The sequence below is a fragment of the Spermophilus citellus genome (genome assembly GCF_964194105.1).
Source record: "Spermophilus citellus genome assembly, chromosome: 3".
NCBI classification, from domain to species: domain Eukaryota; kingdom Metazoa; phylum Chordata; class Mammalia; order Rodentia; family Sciuridae; genus Spermophilus; species Spermophilus citellus.
Genome location: NC_138184.1, coordinates 109552876 through 109577531, shown reverse-complemented (window position 1 = coordinate 109577531; position 24656 = coordinate 109552876). Strand labels below are relative to the sequence as shown.

At 40.8% G+C, this 24656-nt stretch overlaps 1 protein-coding gene across 13 annotated transcripts in view; it reads left to right on the top strand.

Moving 5' to 3' along the window:
- Positions 1 to 23623, top strand: part of DEPDC5 (DEP domain containing 5, GATOR1 subcomplex subunit) — a 158339-nt gene extending 134716 nt beyond the window's left edge. For 6 of the 13 annotated variants that reach the window (XM_081285910.1, XM_081285914.1, XM_081285911.1 and 3 more), the window contains 5 exons: positions 13090 to 13259; positions 16529 to 16700; positions 19998 to 20058; positions 22233 to 22315; positions 22498 to 23622. In XM_081285910.1, coding sequence (XP_081142036.1) covers positions 13090 to 13259; positions 16529 to 16700; positions 19998 to 20058; positions 22233 to 22315; positions 22498 to 22790 — 779 coding nt within the window. In that variant the 3' untranslated portion in view covers positions 22791 to 23622. Of the gene's footprint in view, positions 1 to 9539; positions 9949 to 13089; positions 13260 to 16528; positions 16701 to 19997; positions 20059 to 22232; positions 22316 to 22497 lie in introns of those variants that run through there. The other 7 variants (XM_081285913.1, XM_081285906.1, XM_081285907.1 and 4 more) reach the window with 3 other exon arrangements.
- Positions 23624 to 24656: the final 1033 nt, after the last annotated feature.

The following is a 24656-nucleotide window of genomic DNA, read 5'->3' as shown; positions in this document are numbered from 1 at the left end:
TCAAGACACTTCAGCTGAGCATGAATCTTCCCTCATTCCTTCTTCCCCAAATATACTTACCACACTCAAAGATATAAATTGGAACTCTGATTCCCTTTCCATAATTCCTACAGCTCTTAAGATAGCAGTAAATACCTGTTTATCAAAAGATGATGACATCTGATAGGAAATGAAGACCTCTGCTCTGGAGCAGAGGCCCTGTGGATTGTTTAGAGAATACATACCCTGGGTGAATCACCACAGAATTTATCTCTGAGTCAGGTTGCAGAGATCCTGAAAACCTTTGGAAGAAAGAAAGAGCCATGATAGACCAAACTCCAGTGAAATGTTAGATTTTTCTTTTCCTGTAAAAGCTCAGCTAATTAGAATTCTGATCTGGTTGGTAGGATGGAAAGGTTAATAGCCATCACAGATCCTCAGATTTGCTTAGATCTGGGTGGATGAGCCACCGTTGCTCCAATCTAAGGACAATATCTCCACTTGTGCTCAATACCCCTGCTTATAGTACTTGGACTGATTTTAACAGGCATTGCCTCTCTCTGAACTCTTCCTCTCTAGTAAAGCATCTTCATCAAGCATCTCTGCCAGTCTCCAACAGGTAGACTCTGTCCTGTGCAAAAGCCAATCAAAACAGAACAAAACAAAACAAAAAAATGGGAAGCTTGTATCAGATTTTTCTTTGTCCTCCCCTCTGGAACAACCCTTTTCAAGCTTACCAAGGAGCTCCACATTGCTTAATAAAGTGGCCTAGTCCTTTTGCCATCAGTAGCATTTGTTTGATAATCTCTGACTCCTTTAAATGGTTTTCTTTATTGGTTCCTAAGGTAATTGGTACAATATGGCAGAATGTCTCCTGACATTGCTACAGTGTGCCTCTCAGCTCTCCTATTTTTGTTAGTCTCCTTTGTTGATATCTCTTCAGCAATCTGATCTTTCAACATTGCAGCAGGTAGGCCTCGTTCCATAGGCTGGTAGAGCCTTCTCTGGGCCCTATCTTTATGTCTTGAAGCATCTTGTGAAGGTCAGTCAGTGTCTTTCATTATCCCAAGGTCTAATCACTGCTAAATTTTCATCTCTATCCCACACCATGCTTTCCAGTTTGAGACTCATCCATTCATCTCCTTGACTGTCAATTAGATGGCTAAAGTACATTATTTAGAGCTCTACCTTCCCATTCCCTTGCCACCATCATCTCCTTCTCCTTTAGTCTTTCCTTGTCATTTTGGTTACTTAGGCCAGGCAGGAATCTCAGTCACTTTCCTGTTCTTTCTTTCCCACTCTACATCTAGTCCATCAGCAAGTTCTGTCTTTCTTTCATCTACCTTCAGTATTCCAAGCCACTGTCATCTCCTGCATGTGATACTGTAATCACCTCTTGACCTTTTTTTCCCCCATTATCTGTTTTCCACACAGAATACAGAGAGACCACTTCAGATGTAAGTAGGATCATGTTTTTTTTTTTTTCTAGGCAGCGTTCTCTCGTGACTTTCATCTCACTGGAATTAAAAAAGCCAGTCTTCAGCCTCTCAGGCTCTCCCTGATGTGAGCTTCTTACTCTGCCCTATCTTCTGTGGTGGTCCTATGCACTTTGCTGACCTACATTGGCTTTTGTGCACATAGCTCAACATGCCAAGCATATTTCTGCTTCTGGCTTTTTCCTTCTACCTGAGATACTATTGCCTCGGATAGCCTCAGGAATTCTTCCCTTCAAGTTTCTCCTTCAAGGTCACACATGATTGAGGTCTTCCCTGATCCCCCTACAGTCTCTGGGCCCCTGACACCCAATCTTTGTCTGCTTTGCTCTTATCACCTCTGGACAGTGTGTGTGTGTGTACAGCTTGTGAGTCCTTCCAAGGATTTAAGTCCTTCCAAGGACTTAAGGTGTGTGATGAACTTCTTTTTGTTAACTGACTGTCCTCACTCCTACTTAATACATAGTTGGTTTCTGTTAATACTTGTTGAATATATTAAAAAATATTAATGAATGTAGTTTGGCAGAATTTGGGGAAATTGAATTTGGAACATTAGATCTGGAATTGTCAAACCTGAGCAATTAGTTGCTGAATTGTCAGAAAAATAGTAGTTGTTCTGCTGTTCATTCTGTTGAAGATGCTACCAGCCCGGCAACAGACAAGCTGCCCATCCCCTTTCTTGTATGCATGGTCCTTCCCCTGTGAAAAGACAAGGAGATGTGTGCATGGTTCCAAACCTCTTGCTGCACTTACTACTTGTGCAGTTATTACTTCTGGAAAATGCTACCAGTGTTGTCATCTTGACATACTTAGTTTCTGGAAGCTCTGTTGACAGTGTGTATTCAAATATCCTCCTTTCTGAAGTCTTCTTCTATAGGCTGGTAAAATCCTCTCCTGACTGCCATAGTCTTTTGCTCAAGATGGGATTCAGATTATCTCAGTTTAGCTTTGGTTCTTAGTGCTTAAAAAGAGCAGTCTATAGAAAAAATAAAGTCATGTGCTCCCAAAAAAAGGAGAGTAGAGAGGAAGATAAGGTTTATGTCCAGGGCAGGAAGTTGATTGGACTGGTGTTTGCTATCTGGGGTCTGTGTATGGGCTTTAGTGAATCTGAAACTAGGCAGAATTTTGCATGTATGCTTTCTGGGGAAACATCCTTTTATTAGCAAAAGTAGCTTCCATGGTTGTTATAGTGGAATTTTATTCTTTCAGCCTCTTTGCCTATCACTTCTCCATAGGAAGTGGTTTTCTTTTCCTTTTATATCTGATAGCTAGTTCTATCTAGTGACAGCTCTCAGACCTTTCTGTTAAGATACGAGATGTTTCATTGCAGCATTTTTCCAGGTTAGAATATAGACTTTTACTGTGTCATTTCTTTATTTATTTTCTTGGGTACTGGGGATTGAACTCAAGGGTACTCCACTACTGAGCCACATCCCCAACCCTGTTTTTATATTTTATTTAGAGACAGGGACTCACTGAGTTGCTTAGCACCTTGCTTTTGCTGAGGCTGGCTTTGAACTTACAATCCTCCAGCCTCTGAGCTGCTGGGATTAGAGGCATGTGCCACCATGCTTGGCTTGTGTCATTTATTTAAGTAACAAAGATCTATTGTGTTTATTAAATTATTGTGGTGCTGGGAAGGGAACCCAGTGCTTCACATATTCTAGGTAAGTGCTTTCCCACTGAGCTACATCTCTACCCCAAACTATTGTCTTTAAATTGGATCATCATCAATGTTTGAATTTTTCTTCAGAAAAAAAATATTATCACTCATAATGGAAGAAAGGCCTATATATTATATGTGACCTGTTCCTTTTCCATTTGCTTTTTGTGTGTTTCTTTTGACATGTTCCTTTTTAAATACTTTTGATTCTCAATTGGCCCTTAGTAGTTGGAAATTGTTTTGAAATCCTTGACATTGGCAAATGGTCCTATCTGGATTCACTCATGGTAAGTTTTACTTCCCTGTGTTGCTGAGTTGGGAAGCTACAGAGGCATCTGAGAATCTGGAAGAAGCAATGCCATATGCCTGAGCCTCTTCACAAGTCTTCTACTTGTCAGCTTTTTCTTTTTGGGGGATACTAGGGATTGGACTCAGGGGCACTTGACTACTGAGCCACATCCCCAGCCCTATTTTGTATTTTATTTAGAGACAGGGTCTCACTGAGTTGTTTAGCACCTTGCTTTTTCTGAGGCTGGCTTTGAGTTCTGAATCCTTCTGCCTCAGCCTCCCAAACCACTGGAATTATAGGCTTATACCACTGCGCCTGGCAGTTTTCTTTTTTTTTTTTTCTTTCTTTCTTTCTTTCTTTCTTTCTAGGTGCTGGGGATTAAACACAAGGAGGTGTTTTACCACTGAGTTATATCCTCAGTCCTTTTTAATTTTTTTTTTTAATTTGAGACAGATTCTTGTTGAGTTGCTGAGGCCCTCTCAAAGTTGCTAAGGCTGGTCTTGCCTCTTACCTCAGCCTCCCAAGTTGCTGGGATTAGAGGCATGTGCTACTGTGCCCAGCTCTCTCAATCTTTTCTTGATGGCCTGCTGGATCTCAGGGTCAGGAGGGCTTATAGACTACCTGAGTCCAAACCCTATCACTTGCACCTTTTCCATAGTATTCCTGGTTGGTGGGAGCCAACTCCTTTTTGAAAATCCTTTAGATGTGGCACTCACTACTAATAACCCTCACTTCATTCTGTGGCAGCTCTAGTTGTTATGCTGAGTTTCAGTTCCCTTTGTGGGATTGTGTTCATTTTACTCTAGTGACACTGATCCCTTCCCTGTGTCATTAATGGCACCCTTGCTGTGACCTGGGTGAAGGATGCTAAGTCTGATCTTCCCCTGGGTTTGCATATATTTATTGGATTCCATATATCTCTATGTCCCCAAAAGGTGAATAAGTTGGTTCCCATGGAACACAAGGAATGACTTTACTGAAAGTGGTATTTTGGCTTGGCTTGTGCCTTTGTCAACACTTTAACCCTGCTGGAAGCATCTGTAGGTCAACCCTGAAGTATGAAGCCAATGAAACATTTTTTCCCCATCTTGAGATTTGTTAAAATATATTCATACATGCACACAATAAAACAGTATAATTTGATCAGTTTCATTCCCCAGAACCTCCATTTTCCTTCCCCTTGATCCCCTTCTATTCTACTGGCCTCCCTTCTTCTTCTTCTTTTTTTTTTTTTAATTTGTTCTAATTAGTTGTACATGACAGTGGAATGCATTTTGACAATTTATACACAGAGGGAGCACAACTTCTCAATCCTCTGGTTGTACATGGTACAGAGTCACTCCAGTAGTGTAATCATACATGTATATTAGGTAATAATGTTTGTCTCATTCTACTGTCCTTTCCATCCCCACAGCTGTACCCCTTCCCTCTGCACAATCCAAAGTTCCTTCATTCTTCCCTACCACCCCCTGTCCCCCAGCCTACTATGGATCAGCATCCCTTATCAGAGAAAACATTGGGCCTTTGGTATTTTGGGATTGGCTTATTTCACTTAGCATGATGTTCTCTAGTTCCATCCATTTACCAGCAAATACCATAATTTCATTTTTCTTTAGACTGAGTAATGTTCCATTGTGTATATGTACCACATTTTCTTTATCCATTCATCTGTTGAAGGGCATCTAGGTTGGTTCCATAGTTTAGCTATTGTGAATTGAGCTACTATAAACATTGATGTGGCTGCATCACTATAGTATGCTGATTTTAAGTCCTTGGGTATAAACCAAGGAATGGGATAGCTGGGTCAAATGGTGGTTCCATTCCAAGTTTTCTGAGGAATCTCCATACTGCTTTCTAAAGTGGTTGCACCAATTTGCAGTTCCACCAGCAATGTATGAGTGTGCCTTTTCCCCTGTATCCTCATCAACACTTATTATTGCTTGTATTCTTGATAATTGTCATTATGACTGGAGTGAGATAAAATCTTAGAGTAATTTTGATTTGCATTTTTCTAATTGCTAGAAATGACGAACATTTTTTCCATATATTTGTTGATTGTTTGTATTTCTTGTTTTATGAAGTGTCTGTTCAGTTTCTTAGCCCATTTATTGATAGGGTTATTTGTTTTTTTGGTGTTTAGTTTTTTGAGTTCTTTATATATCCTGGAGATTAGTGCTCTATCTGAGGTGTGTATGGTAAAGATTTTTTTCCCATTCTATAAGTCTCTGTTCACCTCATTGATTGTTTCTTTTGCTGAGGAGAAACTTTTTAGTTTGAGTCCATTGCATTTATTAATTCTTGATTTTATTTCTTGCCCTTTAGTAGTCTTGTTAAGGAAGTTGGGGCCTAATCTGACATGGTTAAGATTTGGGCCTACTTTATTCACTATTAAATGCAGGGTCTTTGGACTAATTCCTAGGTCCTTGATCCACTTTGAGTTGTGTTTTGTGCATCGTGAGAGATTGGGGTTTATTTTCATTTTGCTACATGTGGATTTCCAGTTCTCTCAGCACCATTTGTTGAAGAGGCTATCTTTTCTTCAGTGTGTGTTTTTGGTGCCTTTGTGTAGTATGAGATAATGTATTTATGTGGGTTTGTCTCTGTGTCTTCTATTCTGTACCATTGGTCTACATGTCTCTTTTAGTGCCAATACCATGGCATTTTTGTTATTATAGCTTTGTAGTACAGTTTAAGGCCTGGTATTGTGATGCCTCCTGCTTCACTCTTCTTGCTAAGGATTGCTTTGGCTATTCTGGGTATCTTATTTTTCCAAATGATTTTCATGATTGCCTTTTCTGTTTCTATAAGGAATGACATTGGTATTTTAATTGGAATCCCATTGAATCTGTATAGCTTTTTGGGTAGTGTGGCCATTTTGACATTATTTATTTTGTCTGTCCAAGAGCATGGGAGATCTTTTCGTCTTCTATGGTCTTCTTCAGTTTCTTCCTTTAGTATTCTGTGGTTTTCCTTGTACAGGTCTTCCACCTCTTTTGTTAAGTTGATTCCCAGGTATTTTTTTTTTTTTTTTTTTGGTTATTTTGAATGGTGTAGTTTTTCTAATTTCTCTTTCAGAGGATTCATCACTGATGTTTACAAATGCATTTGATTTACGGGTATTGATTTTATATCCTATTTTGCTGAATTTATTAATTAATCCTAGAAGAGTTCTGGTGGAGGTTTTTGGATCCTCTAAGTATAAATCATGTCATCAGCAAATAATAATAGTTCGAGTTCTTCTTTTCCTATCCATATTCCTTTAATTTCTTTCATCTAATTTTTCTGGCTAGAGTTTCGAGGACTACATTGAATAGAAGTGGTGAAAGAAGGCATTCTTGTTTTGTTCCAGTTTTTAGAGGGAATGCTTCCATTTTTTTCCATTTAGAATGATGTTGGCCTTGGGTTTAGCATAGATAGTTTTTACAATGTTGAGGTATGTTTCTTCTATCCCCAGTTTTTCTAGTGTTTTGCACATGAAAGGGTACTGTATTTTTCAAATGCTTTCTCCATCAATTGATGTAATCATGATTCTTTATTGATGTGATGAATTATATTTATTGATTTCTGTATGTTGAACCAATCTTGCATCCCTGGAATGAATCCCACTTGATCGTGGTGCACTATCTTTTTAATATTTTTGTATGCAATTTGCCAGAATTTTATTGAGAATTTTTGCATCTATGTTCATCAGGGATATTGGTCTGAAGTTTTCTTTCCTTGATGTGTCTTTGTCTGGTTTTGGTATCAGGGTGATACTGGCCTCATAGAATGAGTTTAGAAGGGTTCTCTCCTTTTCTATTTCATGGAATAATTTGAGGAGTATTGGTATTACTTTTTCTTTGAAGGTCCTGTAGAAGTTGTCTGAGTATCTGTCTGGTCCTGGGCTTTTCTTGGTTGGTAGGCTTTTGATGGTATCTTCTATTTCATTGCTTGAAATTGATCTGTTTAAATTGTGTATGTCCTCCTGATTCACTTTGGGTAGATCATATATCTCTAGAAATTTGTTGATGTCTTCAAAATTTTCTATTTTATTAGAGTATGCATTTTCATAATTGTTTCTAAGTATCTTCTGTATTTCAATAGTGTTTATCATGTTATTTCCTTTTTCATCATGAATTTTAACAATTTGAGTTTTCTCTCTCCTTCTCTTCATTAGGTTGGTTAAGGGTTTATCAATTTTATTTATTTTTTTAAGGAACCAACTTTTTTTTGTCAATTTTTTTTCAATTTTTCTTTTGTTTCAGTTTCATTGATTTCAGCTCTGATTTTAATTATTTTTGGTCTTTTGGGTATTGATTTGTTCTTTTCTAGGGCTTTGAGATACAATGTTAGGTCATTTATTTGTTGACTTTTTATTCTTTTAATGAATGAGCTCAATGCAATGAACTTTCCTCTTAGCATTGCCTTCCTAGGGTCCCAGAGATTTTGATATGTTGTATTGGTATTCTCATTTACCTCTAAGAATTTTTTATCTCCTCTCTGAAGTCTTCTGCTATCCATAGCTTTTATTTATTTATTTATTTGTTTGTTTATTAGTTGTTCAAAACATTACAAAGCTCTTGACCATAGCTTTTATATTTTTTAATTTCATCATTGATTTCTATTTTATTCCATTATGATCTGATAGAATGCAGGGCAGTATCTCTCTCTCCCTTTCTTTTTTGTATTTACTGAGAGTTGCTTTGTGGCAAAACATATGGTCTGTTGTAGAGAAGGATCCATGTGCTGCTGAGAAGAAGGTGTATTCACTCGATGGTGATGAAGTAGTTTTTATATGCCCATTAAGTCTAAATCATCGATGGTAATATGTAGTTCTATAGTTTCTTTGTTTGGTTTTTGTTTGGAAGATCTATCCAGTGGTGAGAGAGGTGTGTTAAAGTTACCCAGTATTATTGTGTTGTTATCTATTTGATTCTTGAAATTGAGAGGGTTTGTTTGATGTATGTAGATGCTCCATTGTTTGGGGCATAAATATTTACTATAACAATAGTAAATATTGTTATATCTTGTTGATGTATGATTCCCTTAACCAGCATGAAATGTCCTTCTTTATCCCTTCTGACTAAGTTTGGTTTGAAGTCCACTTTTTATGGTATAAGGATGGAACCCCTTGCTTGTTTACACAGTCCGTGTGAGTGATGTGTTTTTTCCTAATCTTTTAACTTCTGTCTGTGGGTGTCTTTTCCTAGGATTTGAGTCTCTTGAAGATAGCATATTGTTGGGTCTTTTTTAAAATCCAATCTTCCAGTTTATGTCTTTGGATTGATGAGTTTAGGCCATTAACATTCAGGATTATTATTGGGATATGATTTGTATTCCTGGTCATTTTGGTTTATTTTTTGTTTTTAGCTTGATTTAGTTTCATCTTTGAACCCAATGCAAATAATATATACCTTTAAACCAAATATCTCCTATTAAGGTGTCTATAGTTTTGTCACAATAAACAGAAATGATGTGTTCAATTATTGTCTACAATATAAACAGTAAGTTTGCTGAAAGTGTTTACCATTTCTAATGATAGACAATGAGGGAACAGAATTAGTGTGAGATATGATGTTTATGAGAGAGGAGAGAAGATAGAGGAAAAAATTTAAAGTAAGAGAGAGAGAGGGATTAATAGAGGTTGGCTGTTAGTATGAGAGAAGTGAGGAAAGAATCTAGGGAGACAGGTAGGTGAGGAAAAAAAATTTATACAGATTAAAAAAAAGTATAAATATAAGGATACACAACAAAACTGTAATGTACTATTCAGACATCCCATTTCTCAATAAATTGTTGCATGAAAAATATTTGGATTAAAAGATGGTAGAGATATGAGGGAAAGGGCAAAAGAAATTAAAAAAGAAAAAAAAGGAAAGTCTCAATGGAAAATTGAACAATAGCTTCCGCTGGCTTTCAAAAAATTTCTTAAGGGGCTGGGAATGTGGCTCAAGTGGTAGTGTGCTCGCCTGGCATGCGTGCGATCCTCAGCACCACATACAAACAAAGATGTTGTGCCGGCCGAAAACTAAAAACAAATAAATGTTAAAAAATTCTCTCTCTCTCTCTCTCTCTTTAAAAACAAACAAAACAAAACAAAACAAAAAAATTCTTAACTTCCACTCTCTGCCAATAGGTGGGGTTGTCTGAAGTTTGATGGTAGCTCCAGTCCCGTGGGTGCCAGCAAGATGTTCTCACACCCTCTTCCAGTCTTCTCACCCATTTCATCCCCATGAGCTGAAGAGAGCCTGGTTTCCTCCAGTTTCTCCAACTGAGCTCCCTTTGGGGAACTGCCCCTAGTCTCTGACTTTCTACAGCTTTCTAGAACCAGACTGGCCCATACAAGCCCAGCTGCAGTCTTATGGACCTGGCTTCGGATTCCCAAGGCTCTGCTTTGCTGCACTCCCAAGATTCAATACCATTTCAACTTGTAGGGAAACCACCAGGGATGCAGTCACACAAAGGAGAGACCCTACAAAGAGACAGCCAGATGGCGGACACTAGCATACCCAGCAGAAAGACCTCAGGTGCAACCAGACCTGCAGGTACCCCGACAATATATCTTCAGGCCCTGGCTGGTATCCCTAGACTGAGGCAGCCATGTCCCAAGATGGCAGCAGTGGCAGTTACAAACCTGTGGGCCCTGACTAGTGTCCCAAGATGGTGGCGGCTGCATGTAACCAAACCTGCGGGTACTGTGACAGTGGACTTCCAAGCAGCAGGGGGCAGCGGGCAGCCAACAATCCACTGGTGGTCTGCTGCCAGTCTGTAGGCTAGTGGCAGGCAATCCGCAGGTGGATGTCAGGCAGCAGTGGATGGGCAGGCAAGAGGCAGGCAAATGGACAAATGGCAGATGGTATGCTGTAGACAGCCAGCTATCAGGCTATTGTGGAGGGTGAATGGGGGGTAAACAGCAGGGGATCAGTGGGCAGCAACAGCTGCCTTGCAGAGAAACAGTATTTCCTCTGCTTGAATCCTGAGTCACAGAGCCACAAGAAATGAGGTCTTCTTCCAGTCCACCATCTTGTATCTGTCTCCGAAACCAGTGATACAACCACTTGGCAGAACAGTTCCTTTGGGCTTCTCTAGACCAGTCTGTGTTGAACTTAATATTCCAGATGGGAAAGAAGAGATGTATGTGGTCACTGTTGATGTTTATGGAGTGACCTTATTTTTGCTGGGTGCTTTTTACCTGAGGGAGGGATACAGTGTTTAAGAGTAGAGAGCAAAACTTTCTTTGATTTGGTCTGTGAAGTACAGGGTCAGTCTGTCGGTGTCATGAATCAGAAACATGAAGCAGAGACAGAGGTGCAGCTTTAGGATCAGAGTGGTCAAGTTAAGGTACCAAGTACCTTAAGCATAATGGACAGTGTTTATGGAGTTATGCCCAGGTCTCACCTTGAGCTTTGGTGAGCTCCTGTCTTAAACGGAGAGCAGAGGGAGAGGAGGGGAGATAGAAATGAGGAGGCTTGAGGAGAAGGCAAAAGGGAGCCTGTAATCCTCTGCTATGTTCACTTGTTCCTCACCCCTCCTCTGTGAAACAGCTAAGCTGCCACCTCTCAGTTTGGAGACAAAGAACTAAACCAGAGCTATATTCTCAGAAACACATACTAGTAAATGGCAGAACTTAGGTCTTCCAACTCCAAATCCAGATCTTTTGAATGTTTTAGTTTTGAGAGAAAAATAAGTGGTACAGCTGGCAGCTAAATGTCAGTTTACCTGGGTGCCATTCAGTGCCCTAGCTAACTCTTCCCTGCCTCCTGTTAGCAGCTCAGTAAAACTGCTGACTCAGGAGCCATTTTATCCTTGTCAGAGATAATACAATCCAATGCTTCTTCCTGCAGACCCAGGACTAAGTTGAGTACTTAAGATAAATAGAAACCATTAAACTCATGGGGGTGGGTGACAAATGAAGGGCAGACCATAATTTATAGAAACCTTAGGTGTGACAGTATCCAAGGCAGGCAGAACAGAGCCTTGACCTTTTAAAATTTCTGAGCCTATTTCAATCCTTTATCTAGTAAGGAACCTGATTTTCTGACACCTCTCTAATATATTGCTGTCTTGGGTTGAGTAGGTTTTCTGAACAAGGATGCCAGAGGATAAGCAAGTTTGGCACTGAGCCAGTCTTCCACCAAAGGATGATGGAACAGAGTGTTAAACTTTATCATGAGGTTTTATTTATTGAGAAAAGATTATAGAAATAATGCCTTCCTGGATTGAAACCAGAAAAGGAAGACTTCCTCCTTACTCTGGTCTGGGCTGCTTCTCCTTATATCCCTTTGTGGATCACTGAAATCAGATAATCTTGGGTTCAGCCTGCCTGAGGTTCTGACTCCATAATTTTAGCCAAGGAATCTTCCCTCTTGAACATTGGTTTCTGTCCTGTAAATGAAGAGTTGGATTTGATTAAGGAGAGGCAAATTGTAGTTTAAGTGGCCCTCTAGTTTATGATTTCTTTGCTTGTTTTATAATTGCCCATTTTTTGAAGAAGAATTTTAGGGTCACAAGAAAATTGGTGCCAAAAGTTTATATATATCCCCTGACCACAAATATACCTACCTTCCCAATATCAACATCTCCCACCAGAGTAACATTCCTTAAAATTCATGAAATCTATGTTGACATACTATTATCACCCAAAGTTCATGGGTGATAATATAGGATTCATTCATGGTGTACAATCTATGGTTTTGGAAAAACATATAATGACATGTATCTACCATTATTGTATCATACAGATAGTTTAACTGCCCTAAAAAAACCAATTGATTTTTTCACATATTTTTTATTATAATTGTACATAATGGTAGATTTGTTGTTTCGTATTTGTAAATGTGCACAATAGAACAATATAATTTGACTGACATCATTCCTCAGTATTTCCTTCTTTTCTCTAGTTCCATTTCTCTATCTAGTCTATTGATTGCCCTTTGATTTTCATGGGACTTCCCTAATCCCTCCTTTTTCCTCCCACATATGAGAGGAAACATGCAATCCTTGACCTTCTGAGTTTAAAAGCCATCTGTTTTTATAAATACATTTTTTTTTCTTTCCTTTTTTATCCTTGTAATACTGGAGATTGAACCCAGGGCCTTGTGCACAGTAGGCAAGTGCTCTGCCACTCAATTGTTGCCCCAACCCTTTTTATTTTATGTTGAGAAATGTTTTTGCTAAGTTGTCTAGGCTGGCCTTGAACTTAGGATTCTCCTGCCTTAGCCTCTGGAATTGCTGGGACACAGGTGTGTGTCACTATGCCCAGCATAAAGAAAGCCCGTTCTTTAATGCAATGTCTGTGTTTACTTTTGCACTATATTGAGTAGTTGTGACAGAAACTATATGCCCTGTAAAACCTAAAATAATTTATTATCTATTTACAAACAGAAAAAATTTGGGGACCCTGGGACTAGATGATTTCCAGAAAATTTCTAGAGTCTCTGATTTTTAAAAAAATAGTTTATATTTTTGATACCTTATTTTAGCTATTTATTTTTATGTGGTGCTAAGGATTGAACCCAGTGCCTCAAACATGCTAGGCAAGCGCTCTACCACTGAGCTACAGCCCCAGCTCAAGTCTCTGATTTTCTATTAGGCAGTTCTGCAATTTCACATCTGTATGCTCAGTTGTTTATATTTCTTCCCCATCCCACTCCTCTTACTTTGGCCTTTTTTATGTGCTGACACAGCTGCCACTGTCCCAGAGCAGAGGACTGTGACCCTGGATGTTGACGTGAACAACCGTACAGACCGGCTGGAGTGGTGCAGCTGTTACTACCATGGTAACTTCTCCTTGAATGCAGCCTTTGAGATCAAGCTACACTGGATGGCAGTGACTGCTGCTGTGCTATTTGAGATGGTGAGAACTTCATGCATTTGATTAGGGCCTTGTTTTGTTCACTTCTCAGAAGGGAAGGGGGCTCTTAGTAGATATCTCTTTAATTATTTGGTTCAGGCTCCTATTGCCTTTTCATCCTATTGTAATAGCCTTAAGAAAATTAAACAGTAAAAAATTCAAACGGGGTACGGGTTAAGGTTTCTCAACCTTGGCACTACTAACATCTGGTGCCAGATAATTCTCTGTTGTGGGGTGCTGTAGGGTGCATTTCTGTTGTGCATTGTAGGATGTTGAACAGCATCTGGCCTTTATCCACTAAATGCCAGTAGCACACTTCCACAGTGATAACCAGAAATGTCTCCAGAAATCAGCACATGTTCCTAGGGAAGGGGAAGTATTGCCTCCAGTTAAGAATCAGGGGTCTAGAGTGAAAAGCAAGTCTCTATTTCACCATGTGCTCTGGGACTTCCATCTAAGAGTAACCACAACTACCATTTAGTTTAGTGTACTCCTAAGGAGATTCTCTGCATAGACAAAATTTTGCTTCTTGTTTTTTTAATTGGGATGGTAATGTAGGATGCATGCTTTTTCCACCCAGTACCTGTATGTCTTCCAAATCAGCACAAATAAATCTGCCTTATTTTTTGTTTGGGTTTTTTAAAAATCATTGCTTTTTTTTTTTTTTTTTGGTGGTGCTGGGGATTGAACCCAGGGCCTTATGCATGCAAGGCAAGCACTGTATCAACTGAGCTATGTCCCCAACCCCTTTATTTTGTTTTTAAGGGCTACAGAATTTTGGGTTATTCCATAATTTATGTAACCAATTCCTTGTTAATGAGCATAACTGCTGTTAATATGTGAGTTCTCAAACAAGGGTGATTTTGCTTCTCAGGGGCATTTGACAATATCTGCAGACCTTTTTACTTATCAAACATGATGAGGGTAGGAGTACTACTAGCATCTAGTGAGTAGAGACCAGCGTTGCTGCTCATTATCCTAAAAAGCATAGGACAGTCCATAAACAAAGAATTAACCGGCCCAAGGTGTCACAAATTCCAAGGCTAAGAAGCCTTATTTTAACTAGTCTTTTTGCCTGTCTTTCCTCCCTCTGTTCTGCCTTGGCCTGATTCTCTAATCAGGACATTTACTCCTCCCACGCTAAGAAGTAAGTCATCCCTGGCCATTGCCCATCCTGGTCCAGTGCCTATTAGAATAAACACTCCTTATCCAGGCTGCCAGTATCTTCCTGGAGCCTTCCTCAATCATCATCACAGTGTGCTACTCCTATTATACACTTTGATTTACCCTTCAAGAATATTTTTCTGTGGGTAAGCTGAGCCTGACTCCACTCTAACAACAGCCTAAGTATTTCATTACACAGCTGAGAACATCTGGGAAGTTAAAAAAGACATACCTTATATATAATCAGAAATATGATAAATTATTGTATAATGGTGTATTAAGGATTGTAATGCAAAAACAAACAAACAAACCAAAAAAAAAAAAAAGAAAAAAAAAAAGAGTTCACTGAAAGATGAAAGATGTCTTAAGAGGAATAAGCACAGCACTGACTGGAAAGTTTTATTGTAGTCTTGGTTTGTCCCATAAGATACTGTTTCCTGGGGCAGAGTTTTGTGTGGGTCTTGTCTGCCTGGCACAGTCAGCCTCAATATATGGTGTTATCATCTTTAAGACCCTTCCCTCAGAAAGACTCACCCAGGAAGTATCCTAAAGACCCAAGTCAAGCTAGGCTCATCCTGCACAGCTTATAAGGACACTAGCCTCTCCCTAGCTGGTTGACACCAGGATGATGCTCCCTCCAGGCAAAATTAACCCCTGACCCACTAGGCATCAGCATTTTCCTTGGGTGACATACCTAATGTCCCTATCTCAAAACAATAAGACCATAGTAGTCACATGTACACACACAGTTGGGCAGGAAAAAAAAACATGTTTTTTTTTTTTTCCTCCAAGGAGTTTAGCAACTATCTTTAAAAAGTATACATTTCATATCTATACATGTCAAATCCACTCAATGCTGCTAATGCTTTAGGTGAATTTTTACCTTAAGGCAATGTTCACATTTGTTGTGAGATTTTATAAGGATAAATATTACCTAAAATAAAAATGTTGTTGACTCAGTCTTAGGAATTAATTTGATCAAACCAGATATCTTGGTTCTGTTGTTACGAGAGTTCCTGGGAAAAGATCTAAGAATAATTCCCTTCAATTTTTAACATAATTGTATTTGTGTAAGTTAAGGTATGGCCCATACTGGTTTTTTTTTGTTTTTTTTTTTTTGGCCAGGTCTAGCTGGGATTGTAGTCACTCACCACAGTGTCTAAATAATTTTTAACCTGTAGCTGAGAGGCTGAGGTGAGAGTATCACCTGAGCCCACAAGTTCAAGACCAGACTGAGTAACATCCCAGGACCCTGTTTGGGAAAAAAAAAAAAAGTAAATAAAATAATATTTGACCCAGATCTCATCTGTCTCCCAGAGCCTCATCTATCAGCTTTTTTTAATGGCTAAGTATTGAACCCAGGACCTCATTGATGCTAGGCAAGCACTCTACCACTGAAACATACATTTCCAATTTCAGCTTTTTTTTTCCTTTTAAAAGTATACATTGGTTTTATGGTTAATAAAAGTATCACAAAAACTCAAAAATTGTTCCATATAGGAAAATGTTATTGATGGGAAGAAGTATGTCTTTCTGCCCCAGTAATTCTCATTTTTGGTCTTCCATCATATGGCTTGGGGGAATTTCCCAGAGAGTGGTTCTGATTCTATATGTCAGTGCTGATCACTTTTAACAGAGGTCACCAGAGTCCTCTCCATCCTCTGTCATATTCCTCTCAGCCAGTTTAAGTGGATTTTTTTTTTCCTATTTGATGCTTTGGACTTATTAAATTCCTGATACAGGGTAATTTAGCAGGACTTAACCTATATCCTGTGACCTTCCTCTAGTATACCACAGAATAAGAAGGGTTTTAGTTCTGTCCAGGCTGTTTTTTTTTTTTTTTTTTTTTCAAAGAAAACTCTGATGTTGTAGAAGCATGGGCCATGAAAAGGAACTTTTGTTTATATCACAGTTTTTTTGTGTATATATCAAGGAAGTGAAATTGTACTTTTTTTTTTTGTCATAGGCCTGTTTGTAACAGGGGACATGTGTAAATGAACATACCAATCACTGCATGCCACAGCTCTGGCAGGTTTACTCCTTGGGAAGTATTTCTCTTGTCAGCAAGAACATGGAGATGACACTCTTTTTTCTGTACTTTCTGCTAGGTCCAAGGTTGGCATCGAAAAGCTACCTCCTGTGGCTTTTTGTTGGTACCGGTATTGGAGGGTCCTTTTGCACTACCCAGCTACTTGTATGGCGATCCCCTGCGAGCCCAGCTCTTCATCCCGCTCAATATCAGCTGCTTACTCAAGGAGGGCAGTGAACACCTGTTTGATAGTAAGAGCTACTTCCCTCTGAATGTCATCTCGATGAGTAAGGCATCTCTCCTCAAGGACACCTTTCTGGCTATCTAATCATCACAGGCTAGTGAAAAGGGAGAGCCTTTCTACAAGGACCCCAAAGGATCTGGATTTCTATCTCATTCCTCATTTAGCAACTGGGTAACCCTGGATAAATCACTTAATATCTCTGAGACTCCAAATCCCTTATTCCTAAAACAGGATTGACCAGAGCTGCCTTGCCAATCCCAAAGGCTATCTTAAGACCTGAAACCCTGGTGGGAGAGGGCATCATGCCCTGTAACTCTCTAGCAGTACTACTGTCCTCCCACACCCTCCTTTCATTTGCTCCAGCCTAGCTGGCTTGGGTTTCAGGGATTTGAACCTTGTGGGAGGCTTATATATGCTGTTCTGTGTAAAAAGATGCAAAAGAAGGGTATTGGAAAGCAAAACAGGAAACAAGTTTTATTGGACAAAGCTGCAGTGTTTCAGCCCTTGGAGCCTTGAATGTGGCTCAAGTCCTGCATCTCAAGGAAGACAGCAATACTCATCAGTTCAGAGCCTTTCTCCCAGGAAGAGGGTCATCAGTCAGAAAGGGAGCACATGGTGTAAGGGTCCGGCGAAGCGTTGGAGAAAAGAGACCACACGAGACTAGCTCCATGCAATGGCAAGGGGGATTTATTAGGGATCCGTTCCAGCGCGCTAGGGCCCCGTGCTCACTCAGGAAGGGAGAGCAGCCCAGAGCCCAGAGCAGAGGTCAAGCAGAGCTTAAGTACACTTTTTGGAGAGGGTGGGGGGCTTTGCATACATCAGAACAAATCATCATGAGGCGCGGGGAAATTGAACAACAATTCTGGTACATGATTAGTCCATTCATTGGAGGGAACAGTTTGGGTAGGGGTGATTGGTCACTTCTAAGTGGGGTACACATTCAAACTGATTGGTTCTGGGGCCTGGATGCCTACGTGCCATGTTACCTGGAGCCCTTAGCTATTAAACAACCAGGGAATCAATGGAGATATTTACTGAGCAGGTCCCGCATTGTCTTAACAAGTTTACAGAGATTGCAGATTCCGGGGATAGCAGGGGAATTGTAACAATAGGCTTTTACCTTTTAGCCCAGGCCTTGTAATCTAGAAACTTTACAATGCCCTCGTCTTTTACACTTTAACTCAGACTTTTGCAGCTTAGAAATTCTACCTTTACAATGGGACCCTCTCTGACCTACCATTTGACCATAGTCCATCATGTTTATGACAGATTAAAGGATGAGCTCTACTTTATACAGTACATCATTCTTTATTACCATGCATTCATTGCAGATGAACTTATTTGTATAGCTCCTACGAATCTTCCCATGAGTTCACAGATGTTGTTTTTTAATATGAAAAGCTAGAGTTGATGCCAATATGTCAGGAGTCCTGGGATATAAAGATTATGAATGGGAAAGAAGTAACTTGAATGTAAGGGAGATGCTTTCTTGCTGCGCTCTTGTAAGTTTATATCATGGCTGGCAGCAGAAAACCAGCCCAGAGGGTGAGGAGGTTTTGCCAGGTGGAGCAGGCCAGGTTCAGTGTTCCTGAGCTTTTCATGTGAGAGGCAGCTCTTTTGAGCATACAACCTTCTAGAGGCCTATCTATTTTTTTTTTGTAACTATTTTGAAGACTTTTTTTTAATGTGCCAGGTGAGCCCCTTCCTGCCAGAAGTCATGGACTCTGAGATACATAGAGTTTACAGAGTCTCCACCTCTACTCTTAGTGAAACAGCACAGAATAGCTCACGGGACTGCATTAGAGGATATTTTTGTGCAAGTCGATGGTTTTTCTGGCCATTTGTAACCCAGTCTTTAAGACCAGCATCCTTGGTTTGTTGCCAACATAGAGTCCTGGTTTAAAGGAATAAAGCCTCAAATTTAAGAATCAATTTTCCTGCTTCTGGGCCTCCTTCTGTTACCGCTGTTGACTGGTGACGAGTCCTTGCTTCCCCAATGTTGAAGAATAACACCAGAGAAGCACGCCGAGGCAAGGTTGGAGTGGAAAGTAGAGGCTTTATTAAAGGACAGCAGAAAAGACTTCTCCGGGAGGAAGAAGGGGACCCAAGAGATGGAATCCGTGGAAGTGCAGTTGTTTCCCCTTTTTATAGTTCTTTCAGTGTTGGAACTTAGGTGGGAATGCCCGAAGGGTGGGGCACGGGTGGGGCAAAGAAGTAATCTTTATTAACATTTCTTTGGGATGGGCTCTGGGCCTTGGGCTTTTCCTGGACTTCATTAACATTCCAAGAGTTGTTCTGCTTTTCCCGGAATTCATTCTTAACATGGCCTCCATTTTGGATCTTACTCAATATTAGACCTGATTTACCTAACTACACTGACTACCTAACTTTAAATCTGGCTTCACTTCTGTTATCTCTGTTTTGCTAACAGTGAATTCAGAATCTTAAAAATCTGACAAGCATGTGCTGTCTTTGTGTGTTTTCCCATTAAAGCCAAAACCATTTTCTTTTTTTCCCTATTGTTCAGAATCCTCAAATTTTCCTTAGGTAGAAAGTTCCAAATATGAAAGAATAATGAAGCCACCATAGGCATCCCTAGTTTTGGGGTTGACTGTGCAATGGCTGCCCCAGCCCTCAGCACCTTCACCCCAAGAGCAGCCCAGGCTCTACCGCCTGTTGCTATGTGACAGCCTGTTCAGCTCTCCCACCTCACTCAGCTCTTGGTCCACAGCAGCAGCCTTGCAGGAGTGAGGCTGGATAATGCAGTGGCTGATGGTGAGGGTACCCAAGTGCTCTGTTTCTCCCCACCACCCTAATTTCCTTTCAGAAATTCATTTTTATGTTTACTTGTTTCAATTCTCTTATCCCTAACGTGGAGCTTGTAATATTTTCTTTCCCTCTAGGGAAATGGAAGATTGGTAACATAAAAACATGTTTTTTTTTTGTTGTTGTTGTTGTTTTTTAGAAGCAGCTAATATGCATTTAAGGTTTGTCTTGTTTTTGTATTTAAAATGCTCTTTTCAGCTTTTGACATGAGATATTATTATTATTAAGCAGTTCACACTGGCTCCTGAGGATTCATCACTTTACTGGATCCTGCTGTAGCTCAGGGGAGGACATGGTGAACACATACATGTCCTTTCTTTGACCTTGGGATGGAGGATGATCTTCCCAAAAGAGGCTGTGTGGAAAAGCAGCTTGTGTTCAACGAGCAATAACTGCTAAGAGTAATGAAGGGCGCAGAAACCCAAATGCAGGCAAAATCTTGTGATCACAAATCAACATAGAATCTTTTGTCTTACAGGCTTTGAACCAGAAACATATTGGGATCGAATGCATCTTTTTCAGGAAGCCATTGCACACAGGTTTGTCCCTTAGCAAGAGGCATTAGTAGGAAGGAATCCGTATTTATCTCCAATAGCAATTAGCAAAGTGAAACCCAGTTTGTTCCTGGGGAAAGGGATCTCTTCCACTAATGACAGATTAACTACTTATCTCCAAGACTCTTCTGAGATAAGCACTACCCTGCCAGTTTTTTTTTTTTTTTTTCAGACCTCATTGCCTTCTTTCAGTTGAGGGAAGATTTTAGAGCTCTCTCCCCAGCCTCCAATGAGAGCCTCAGTCAAGCTATTTAGAAGATAACACAAAATGGAAATATATAAAATTTGAGACCCTTAACACATGTTGAAAAGTCAACGAATGGTTAAAAAGCAATAGATGAGCTTATAAATATTTCTTGACACCTAATATGTGTGCTAGGGAAAGCCTTCCCTAGGCTTAGCTGTCTCCCCCAGACTAGACCAGCAACCACACTGTCTCAGTATCACTAAGTTGGTGTCCAACTGCTACTTCATGTTAATCATGGTGAAAATCAAACCTCCTATTTTGTTTCATTAAACTTCTTGCTACATCTTGTTCAGTGTCATGTGAAATATACCCCCCCCCCCCCAACCAGGGATTCCCACGTCTTTCTACTCTAATTACTCCATCCTTTTCTCCTGAACACTGTATCAATCTGTTACAATGATTTGGGAGCCCTGGAGAGCAAAGGTATGCATTTTTCCCTTTCACTTAGCACAGTGCCTTGCCCAAACTGGCTGTTTTTCTTGCCATTTTTCCATGGAGTGAAATTCTAAGGGGAATGTGGCTCTAAAATGATACATTTAGCCCATTTACAAGGTCCATTTCAAAAAAAGCTATGAAAAGTGTCCATCTTCCTTGGATCCCCTCTGCTCTGACTCCTATCTCCTTTAACTTCATCTGGGTAGCTGGGTGAGATTAGTACAGCCCCTTCCCTGGGATAGGAGCTCCTCGCCTTCACTGTAGTCCTGCCTTACATTCTCCCCAAGTGGGCAGTGAAATAGCCAGGGACTTGTGCTGTGTAATTATTATTTTTTTTTTTTTTAAATAAAAGATGTTCCTGGTAACTTAAGAAAGAAATGAAGCAAGAATACTCTGGTCAGGCTGATTCATGCTGAGTAAATCATTGAACTTGATTGGAAAGTAGAGAGGAAGCAAAGGCAAAATCCAGACCATTCTTATATATGATAGATTCAGTTTGTAGATGAAAAAGCTTGCAGTGCATATTTGCCTATCCATTTAATTTGCACATTTGATTTCCTATATTTTTTTTTTTTTGTAAATTCTTAAGGAATACCAGAGTAATGCCAGCTTCTTGGATAAAGGCTAGTAACTCCTCCTGGGGAGCTCAGTGCAGAATAGGAGACAGGAAGCTTATCTCCTTAGCTCTGCCTACATCACTGCCTTTGTTACGTAAACCTCTCAGGCTTAGAGGGCAGGTGCCACATCTGTTAGCATGTCCTTTATAGCTCTTAGCAGTTAGGGCTATAATAAATGTGCTTTATGGAAATAGAAGAACCAGAAATAGAACAAGTTATAGATGAATAATGGCTCCTCCTGCCCATTTCCAGAGTGCAGCAAAGCAAAGAGTTCCAGGTTGTTGTTCCTCACTTTTAAAGAAAGAATTTCAATTGAGATATTTCATTCTATTTCAATTCAAGGCCTTTATTGAGTACTTTCTAGATGCTTAGCCTGAGAACAGTGGGGAAGGGGGAGAAGTGTGACTAAGGTAAATTAAGATGGGGAATGTATGTGGGTGGGTGTTGCAGCCAATTAGCACCTGGGATAAATTCCAGCAAGAGGCAGAGGGAAGACATAGGATGAGATGGGGGAAACCTACAGTGGGGAGGGCTACTAGGATAGCTGGGGATGTGGCAGGAGAGAGGGTTGGCTGTATGAAGAGTGCATCAGGTAGAGGGGCTTTCATTCATTGAAATCATATGGTTGACCCAGGAGATGAAAGGTGTTGGGGCACAGGAGAGCTGGAGAGCTGCTTTATGAGTAGGGGTGGAGGTTGGGGAGTAGAGAGGGTGAAATAAAGCAGCCTGCCTGGTCCACCTTGAATGAGATCTTTTCATATACCTTTCTCTCAAGTAGTTTAGTCTTATTAGCCACTCTTTCCCCTTGTCCCTCTAGCTAAGGAGACCTTAACCAGTATACTTTACTGTTCTTCCCTTAGGTTTGGATTTGTACAAGATAAATATTCTGCCTCTGCATTTAACTTCCCTGCTGAGAACAAGCCTCAGTATATCCATGTTACAGGTGAGGAACTATGAGCAAAAAGGTTGACTAGGGAGGACTCTGGCAGGTGCATGAGCCCTGAGGGGCCTGGGCCTGTTTAGAGATCCCTTTCCCTGTTCTGAACCTGTGGTGGCAGAAGCACCTCAGCCATCTCCAGGTGCCTTCCTGGTGGATACTATACAGGCCCTGCCTTTTCCCTACAGGAACAGTGTTTCTGCAGCTGCCCTACTCCAAGCGCAAGTTCTCAGGGCAGCAGAGGCGGCGGCGGAACTCCACCAGCTCCACCAACCAAAACATGTTCTGTGAGGAACGGGTTGGCTATAACTGGGCCTACAACACCATGCTTACCAAGACTTGGCGCTCTAGTGCCACAGGGGATGAGAAGTTTGCAGATAGGCTGCTGAAAGACTTCACAGATTTCTGCATCAACCGTGACAACCGACTGGTTATGTTCTGGACGAGTTGCCTAGAGAAGATGCATGCCAGTGCCCCATGAAGCCAGGCCATACAGGGCTCAGAAGGCTCTGCACATGCTGGGGGCCAAGGGTTCAGGTCAGGCTCTGGGTGTCAGGTGTCAGTTTGCCTCTGCTGGTGTGTAGGGGCCCTAACTTTTTTGGGCTCCCACAAGTATTCTAGAGGAGAAAGACTTGGGCAGTAGCTGCTGCTGCCACCACAACCCAGCTCCCATCAATAAGTGCCCAAAGCAGGTGGGAGGCACAGATTGTGCATGGGAGGGCTTTAGTATTTGGCAAAGGGGGCAAACAGTCCCTATGAATGTCTTTGGAGAAGGGGTGCTCCTGTTAGTATCATTTTCCTCCACCATCCATGGACAATTGGAACAGAATCTGCTGCTTCCTGCCTAGGAGTATGCACTGTGTGTAAGAAAATTCTGTGAAATAATGTACCATAGACTCAAGCCAACTGTATATACCTGTACATACCCGAAGGAAATAAAGCTCCACGTGCAGCATCTCTATTGCCAGCTTCATTCCTGGCAGCAACAACCCCACATGGAGTGGGAAGTCGTGCCTGGTTTATGCAGTAACCACAGATGATGAAGACTTCAGAATGTACTGCCTCAGAGAGGGGTTGTGGGTTAACTAAAAGATTTGTTTTCATAGGCCCTTGGGCAGAAGTAAGTTGCTTCTGATCAAGACTAGTGAGCAGATAGTACCATGCAATAGGTAACTAACTGTACACTTTTGCTATTGAAGATGGATCTTGCTGAGTATGCCCCATTCTGGCATGCAGACATCATGGCATTCTGAAAAAATGTCTAAATGCCTCTATTTAATTCAACTTCAGTTTGGGTCCTACCATTTAACAGGACATGACTCAGCATCGTGCCTCAAATGATGGGCTGGGGGCTGCTGTGTGGGGTTTGGGGGTCTCAAAGGTGAGAGGGGCGATGGTAGCCACTTCTTCCTCTTTCATCTCTCCACCTGGAGTTAATCACATGCCCTGTTTATTTACCTCCTCGATACCTTACAAATCCATCCATTTCTTCCCAGGCCTTTGAAATCCAGGCCTCCTTTGCCTTTATCTTACATTCCTAGGAAAACTTAACTTGCCTCTGCTTTTGCTTCTGGCCATTTTTTACTAGGAAGTAGGGGGCGTATTTTAAAAAAACCACTCCAATTTTGTCTGCCACTTATTTTAGAATTCTTTGATGACTTGAACTTCAAAAACCGTAGATTCAGTCTATGGATGTAGCTCAGTGGTAAAGTGCTTGCTTGCCTAGCATGTTCTAGGCCTTGGGTTTGATCCCTAGCACTGCCCAAAACAAGAATTTGGCCTGCCCAACCTGCTCTCTGGGCTATTTCTAGAGCCACCCTTCCATTATTCAGTCCCTAGAACTTAGACTTGACCAACTCAGAACCTTTGCACATAAGATCCATCTGAACTTTTTGCAACTCCTAAGGCGTATTTGAGAGAACGGTTTTGTTAATACATGTGAAGATGTAGTGGTTAATTCCTGACCTGGAGCCTTTTTCCCCCTTTCCTTCCCTTGGACAAACCATTGCTCCTAAGTATCAGTCTTTTCATCTATAAAATAAGAAGCTATATCTTGGGGTAGTTGGAGGAGCCAAAGACAGATAGATGTGGAAGGATTTACTAACGAGAGGTAGTAACAGTGATTTGCTCTCTGGTGGCTCTTCTCACATTCCTGGATAGGAGTCTTCTTCATGCTCTCAAGCCAGCTTCCTGAGTGATAAGTGCTGGCACAGCTGTTGGTGCTCTGTTCACACCATTTAGAATGACCACTGGTGTTCCTCAGTATCGAGTGTATGAGGCTATCATTTGCCCCTACTTTCTGCCACTCTTCCAGAGATGATCCAGGAGAACAGGGACAGAGAGTGAT